The sequence below is a fragment of the Pterocles gutturalis genome, unplaced genomic scaffold (genome assembly GCF_000699245.1).
Source record: "Pterocles gutturalis isolate BGI_N339 unplaced genomic scaffold, ASM69924v1 scaffold31585, whole genome shotgun sequence".
Classification (NCBI taxonomy): Eukaryota; Metazoa; Chordata; class Aves; order Pterocliformes; family Pteroclidae; genus Pterocles; species Pterocles gutturalis.
Window position 1 is genome coordinate 3,892 of NW_010144347.1, and position 7,083 is coordinate 10,974.

The 7,083-nt window shown below is 58.5% G+C and overlaps 1 protein-coding gene across 1 annotated transcript in view; it reads right to left on the reverse strand.

Annotated features, from left to right (window-relative positions):
* The window catches only part of PPARD (peroxisome proliferator-activated receptor delta), a 4,075-nt gene extending 613 nt beyond the window's left edge, over positions 1–3,462 (reverse strand). The window contains 5 exon segments of the mRNA XM_010085077.1: positions 47–482; positions 798–1,000; positions 1,510–1,648; positions 2,405–2,556; positions 3,226–3,462. Coding sequence (XP_010083379.1) covers positions 47–482; positions 798–1,000; positions 1,510–1,648; positions 2,405–2,556; positions 3,226–3,361 — 1,066 coding nt within the window. The 5' untranslated portion in view covers positions 3,362–3,462.
* Between the last annotated feature and the right edge of the window lie 3,621 nt (positions 3,463–7,083).

The following is a 7,083-nucleotide window of genomic DNA, read 5'->3' on the forward strand; positions in this document are numbered from 1 at the left end:
GGGGGGACCCCTCCGGACCCCCGCACAGCCAAGAGCAACAGCTCACCTCCGCACAGGATGATGGCAGCCACGAACAGAGACAGGTCACTGTCATCCAGCTCCAGCGCGTTGAACTTCACAGCAAACTCAAATTTGGGCTCCATGATCTCGTTGAAGGGCTTGCGCAGGCTACGCAGGAACTCGCGGGTCACGAAACCGTTCCCGTTGGCCACCAACAGCCCATCTTTGTTCATGATGGAGGCCAGCATAGTGAAGATGGCCTCGTGCACCCCGTACTTGAGCAGAGTCACTTGGTCGTTCAAGTAGAGGCCAATGAAGCTGGGGATGCTCTTGGCGAACTCGGTGAGCTCCCGCACGGTCTCCACCGTGGTGCACTGGCAGGGGGAGCAGACGTGCCCCCCCAACTCCTTTTACCGGACCTCCTCCCCCACCAGCCCCTTCTCTCCCTGCCACAAGGTGTCGATGTCATGGATCACAAAAGGCTGCTTGAAAAAGAAACCAGCAGTTAGGAACCCTCCACGAGGACTCGAGATGCCAGCTCTGCCAAGGACGCTCGTGTTTGTCTGCCTGTCCCTTTGCTCTTCTCGTCCCCACGGGGCTGACAGTGTCTGCCCCCACCCATAACCGCACCAGTCTGCAGGAATTTTCCCAGTAAGGCACAGGACGTGTAGAGCCCACCCCGCTGCAGCTGGGAACTGGCGGATGTGGAACAGCAACAGCACGAGGGGGGTCAGCACCTCCCAGAGAACAGCCCCCCGACATTGGTCATGGCCAACCCCCACCCGGAGGGAACTTACTGGGGTGCCGCTGGCCTTCCCGGTCAAGATACCTCTCGCCTTCTTTTTGGTCATGTTGAAATTCTTCAGGTAGGCGTTGTAAATGTGCTTGGAGAAAGCTTTCAGGTCGGCCACCTGCGGGTTCTGGCAGCTGATCTCACTCGCCGTCAGCCCCGCCACCAGCTTCCTCTTCTCTGCCTCCGGCATGCGGCCAAAGCGGATTGCTGGGGGGGCAAAAGTGGTGGGTCAGGACACTGGGAATGACCGCTGGAGATGCAAGGTGATACTCCTCCAGCACTGCAGCTCCTTCAGCATCGTCACCTCCAGGAACCAGCCATTTCTGCCCCCCCCGACCAGCACAACCCCACGCCAAGCTCCCGTCCCCGTTCCTCTGGGCTCTCGCACGAGCCCTAATTCCCCCAAGAACACCTTGGCTTGGCCAGGAGCAAGCTGAAGTTTAAAAATCCCAGCACAGAAGAGCAATCTGTGTGTCCAGTTCCCACCAGGTCAACCCGTAAGGGACAGCCCTGTGCCACCAGCCAGCCTGCACAGTGGGAGCGAACAGCCCCGTCTTGTGCGAAAGAAAAGGATGAAGAGTCAAAGAGCCAAAGCTTTGGGTTTGAAAGCGGATCCCCTTGCAAGAAGAGAGCCACGAGACAAAGCGAACCCTCTACAGCCAGGCAGATGTCCCCATGGCACCACGGCCAGGCCTGCAGAGAGCGGTGACACTCACCGTTATGTGACATGCCCAGCGAGAGGCATTTCTGGAAGCGGCAGTACTGACACTTGTTCCGATTCTTTTTCTGAATCTTGCAGCTCCGCTCACACTTCTCGTACTCCAGCTTCATGCGGATCGTCCGGCGGAAGAAACCCTGTGGGCAGGGGGCACAGAGGGGGACAGGGAGCAGGGGGACAAGGGAACAGCAGCGTTAGCACCTGTGTTTGGGGACGAGGAGGGTTTATTATCCCCAGGAGCCTCACGGAGGTTCAGCCGGGTGCGGAGGAGGAGCCCTGGGTTTTTCCTCGGTCCAAGGAGAGGTTGAGGGGTGGGAGAAGGGGGCTGCAGGGGAGGATCCGGAGGGCAGCCTACGGTCCGGTGCTGGTACCGAGTGTGTGATTCTGGCAGCAGCCAGCAGGGAGGGATGGAGGAACAAGCTGCGGCCAGCCCCAGCCTGCAGGAATGTCTGGCAGGACCTGGGCCACTATCCCGGCCCTGCTGGCATCTGCTGGGGGGGGAAAGAATTTCACAGACACATCCAAGCTGCAGCCAGTGATCCCAGGGGGATAAATACACAGCTCGCTGCTGATGTGCAGCACAGAAAGCATCTTTAAAAGCAAAGCCAGGGTCCCTGTGGGGATAGATGGATTTCCCTTAAAAAGTAAATCATAACAGGGCAAGATTTGGGCGGTACGCACCTCAGCTGCCTCCCCCAGGACAGTATTTGTGTGCCTGCCTCTATACCTCACGCTCTCTAGACAGGTTGCAAATGATTTATTTTTTTTTACAATCACTCAATCCTGCATCCCTGCTTTGCTGCAAACCTGCTTGTCTGAAGAGCTGGCGTGATCCCTGGGATCTAATCGCTGCTTGGTGCTGCTGAACACAGCCCTCCCCGGGGCGTACGTACCTTGCAGCCCTCGCAGGCGTGCACACCGTAGTGAAACCCCGAGGCTTTGTCTCCGCAGACCCTGCACTCCACGTTCAGTGCTCCCAAAGCCGCGTCCTCGCAGCCCGTCTGCAGTTGGTCCGACAAGGAAGGAGAGGAGCTCTGCGAAAGGTCTGCAAACACAAAGGACATGTCCTTTCATGTCACAGCCACGAGCCCAGCGTTGTGTCTAACTCCTCCAGCCATGGGGCTGACGAGGGATTTCCAGCACTGTCCCAGCCGGTCACTGGTATTGCATCTGGGCAGCGAACCTCTGAGCTCAGGCGCTGATGCCATGCACAGAGCCAAGAGTGACCCCAGCGTGCCCAGCAGCTGAGAGACTCCCCACCAACGCTGATTTCTTCCCCCTGGCATTGATGTCTAGTCAATGAAACCCAACCAGTAGATTTTCTAATCCCCAGTTGGCAGGCGGCTGGCACAGCGCTGCCCAGCTGGAACGCCCGGGGCTCTGGAGAAGGCTCTTTAGCAGCAACAAACCTTCCCCCCCAGCTCCTACAATCAGTCTGCACCGAGGACTTCAAGACATGGCCAGGGAAGTGTTCTCAGGCATCCTGGGAGTTCTCCCCATATGGGGTACATCGTTACCTGCATCTCCTTTTAATTCCCATCTCCCAACCCCAGCGGTGACTGCAGAGGAAGAAATAACCCTCTCCATAGCCTGGCTCTCAGTCCGTTATTTCACAAAAGGAAGAGATTAAACCAAACCAAACTCCGCTCACAGGCAGGTCCTCTGCCCTTGGAGCTGAGCGCACTGCCCTGGATGCTCCCGTGGCTCCACTCACCTGTGTAGCTGCTCGAAGGCAGCGAGCTGTCTGGTCCTCCAGTTGGGTCCGAGGCTCCGCTTGCCACCATCACTGCCTCTTCCTCTTCCTCCTCCTCCTCCTTGACCTCAGGTACTTCCTCCTGTAGTTGTTCCATAATTGATCACCGCTCAGTGCCAGGACTGCAACCCCTGTCATAGCTCTGGCATCATCCGCGTCTATCCGAGATGGACCCTACCAGGCTGTTCCTGCTAGCCTGCGGGACAGAGGGAGAAACGCGCGGGGTCAGCGCCCAACACCCGCGCGGCAGCAGGGCGGTGGGTAACCACGCCGGTCCTCCTCTGCCTTCTCTCCTTATCCAGGCAGACAAGCGGAACCTGGGCCCTTCTAAACGTCACTAAACGACACTCTGTAGGACTTAAGGAAGCAGAACCTTGCTGAGATTGTATTTAAAGCCCAGCAGATGGAACCCAGATCACAAACCAGCCCAGACACCACCCAGGAACCTGGAGTCATAGAATCATAGAATGGTTTGGGTGGGAAGGGAGCTTAAAGCCCATCCAGTGCCACCCCCTGCCATGGGCAGGGACACCTCCCACTAGCCCAGGTTGCCCAAAGCCTCATCCAGCCTGGCCTTGAACCCCTCCAGGGATGGGGCATCCACAGCTTCTCTGGGCAACCTGGGCCACTGCCTCACCACCCTAACAGGAAAACATTTCTTCCTCACATCTCATCTCCATCTCCCCTCTTGCAGTTTAAATCCACTACCCTCATCCTGTCGCTACATGCTTGGGGTCCCAAGCTTTAATGCCCCATAGCAGAGACATGGCCCCAGACAACGTCCCCCAGAACTGCCACCGCCCTGGGATGTCACGACAGTAGCCAAGGCTGGGGTTTGACAGAGCCAACACTACCAGAAAGAGTAAGATAGCACCAGCTTCACCCTCATCCCCGCCCAGCCCAGGGAGAGCTCAGGGACGGGGCAGCAACCGATCAGTGGCTCGGTGCCCGTGGGTGGGAGATGCCGGGGGAGCTGGGCTCGGCGCAGCAGCAGGCGGTGGCCGAAAGCCCCTGGCCCGTGCGATCCATCTGCAAGACTGATGGCTTCCTGCCACCCCCGCACTCACGCTCCTTCCCATTACAGCGCTGCCAGTTCCAGCGTTTGTGTTTATTTTCACTCCTCGTGTTGTAACCGGCCCTGGCTCCTCTGCCAAGAGCCGCGGGGTTGAAAGCGTCGCTGTTGCTCGGCGCAGCTGCCGGGCTGTGCTCGGCCCCGGGGTCCGGCAGCACGATGGCGACGGCCGCACAATCCCACCAGTGTCTGGATCCTGGGCTTCCTGTGGGAGGAACGGCCCCGTCCTCGCCTCGTGTGCTTCCGCTCCTTGTTTGCCTTCATCTATCCCAAACAGCTCACCAAACGCTGATGCCAGGCAAGCGATGCATCGCCGGTACCGGGACCGTTGCAGAGCTGTTCTCGCCTCCCTCCGAACCACGCCGGATCTTGTCTAAGTGTTTGCAACATCCCAGCGCTCATGTACCTCCAGATCTTGATTCCTGAACTGCCTTTTGCTTGAGTCATCAATACCTCAAGCCCCGTTTACGTAGAGTTGCATCTCCTTCCTTAAAGGAGCTATTTTTAAACGGAGAAATATCCACCAGGAGAGCCACTGAAACCCAGCTTCCAGCCTCAATTTCCAGGCAGAAGTTAAACTGACAAAGCCTCTTCCATCCCACATTAGAGGGAAGTGAGCAGGCTGCTCACAGGGGACTCACACCAGGGTGTCCCCAAGCACCAGGATGGTCTGTGCCCCCTGCCCAAGCCCCAAGAACGGGGCTTGCTGGGGAGGGCAGCAGTGACCCAGGACTCCCTGGGCTCATTTTCCCTCCCACGCACTTCAAACCTGAGCTGCAGCCAGCTCCCTGGATTCGCTAGAAAGCTGGAAGTGCTGAGCAAGGTCAAAGCTCCCTGCAAGACCAAGCAAGCAGCTGAGGGAGAGGACAAAACCTGCAAGCGGGAGGTTTAATGCAAAGACGGCGCAAATGCAAACGCGCTGCAAAGCCAGGACCCCAGGGGCTGCACCAGAGCCTGGGTCTCCCACGGGCGAGGGGGCTTTGCTTTCCCCTCCACGCGGGGAATTCAGACCACAGGACTTTGTTTCAAGGAGAGGTACGTTCGAGGCAATGAGCAAGCACGGCCGCCCCGCTTTCCTTTGCAGCAGGAGCAGGCGGAGGGGTGCTGGGCAGGGCAGAGCTCCCGTCCCGCGCCTCCGCCGGAGCACTGAGGGACCATTCAGGGGCCGTGTTATCCTTGGCCTCCGCTCCCCCATCCCACGCGCTGGGACATGGCACACGGGCAGGAAAACCCATTCAGCGGAGATGGAGGGTAACAAGCGCAGTCGTTTTGCAGGCTATATATAAATGGATGGACAAACATCAGGAAAATTGCCTGGAACTGCAGTTAGCGGGGGAAGCTTGTGGCACGAGAAACTAGTCTACGGTGGAAAATACATCCAACAGCAATTTAATGAGCTTCTCATTAGCTCTCCTTTGTCTCTGGCATTCAGCACGGGCCGCTTGCTTCAAACCCAGCGCAGACACAGCCTTTCGCTTCGCCCCAGCAGCCTCACGGCGCGTCGCTGTCGGAATAAGGTGGCTGCATCCCTCCAGCAGCATCCCTCTGTCCTCCATCCTCCGGGTCTGCTCAGGGCCCTGTGCTCCTGGGGTGGCAGCGAGCTCGTGGCGCTCAGCGTGTTCCCCAAAAACCCATCAAAACAACCCCAAAACCGTGCTCAGCGTCAGGCTGGCTGGGAAGGGGGAAAGCGGAGGGCGAGATGTGCGCAGACAGCAACGCCAGGCTCCAGCGAAGGCTCCCAGGAGGATGCAGACATGAGGGTAAGGATAAGGATTTGGATCCCATTCTCCGAGAGCAGCTGGAGAGCCAGAGAGAGAAAAAGCTTTTACCAGAAAGCTCTGAATGTATTGTTTGCATATCTCCTTGCAGGCCAAGAGCACAGGGGCCTGGGCAGAGGGAAGCTGCGAGGGCTGTTTGCACACCTGCCTTTCCCTTCGCCCTTCCCGTTTTCCAAACAGCAGAGAGAGGGAGAGGAGGGGGAAAAGGGATTGGTTTCGTATGGGAGGCTGCACCCCCTGCTTTCAGCAGATGAAAGGCCACGGCAGCCGCTGTCGGATGAAAGGCAGGGCAGGGGTATTGCCTGCCCACCCCAGAGGGACCCCCCAGAGAAACGCAGACCCCCAGCCCTCGGGGCCAGGGGCAGCAGCCTGGCAGCCAAACCCAACCGCACGCAGATGTGCCAAGGTCTCAGACACGCTCCTCTGCTCCTGTGTGAGCCCCACGGTTCAGAGCGGGGCATCCCGGGAAGATGGAGCTCCCCAGAGGTTTGTCCAAACTCCCCAGAGGTTGCTTTGGCCATGGGCAGGGTTGTCACAGCCCTGCATCTTCGTGAGATGGCACTGGGATGGCAGAGGGTGGCCAAAGGACCTTTCTCAGCCCCAGTGCCTCCACATCCCGCTGCGGAGCAGGCAGAGAGGAGGGATAACTCTGTCTCCTCCCCTTGGCTGAAAAGACAGTGGCCAGAGCACAGCTTGGAGCGGCAGGGAGAGGGGCAGATTCCTGCCTGGCGCAGCCACCCCCTTTTTCCGTTCGACAGCTGTCACAGCGCAGCGATGGAAAGAGAGAATGGAAACAAGGATGGGGACCATGAATTCCTCCCTTAGCTTCTCCAGCAAAGCCGTTTCCCTTCCTCTTCCCACAGGATGGGATTGACCAAGAGGCCAAGCACCTCGGGACTTGCTCTGCCCTTGCTGCAATCCCTGTTCCAAGGAGTTTTGGCAATCCTGGCCAGGACCCTGGTTCTTCTC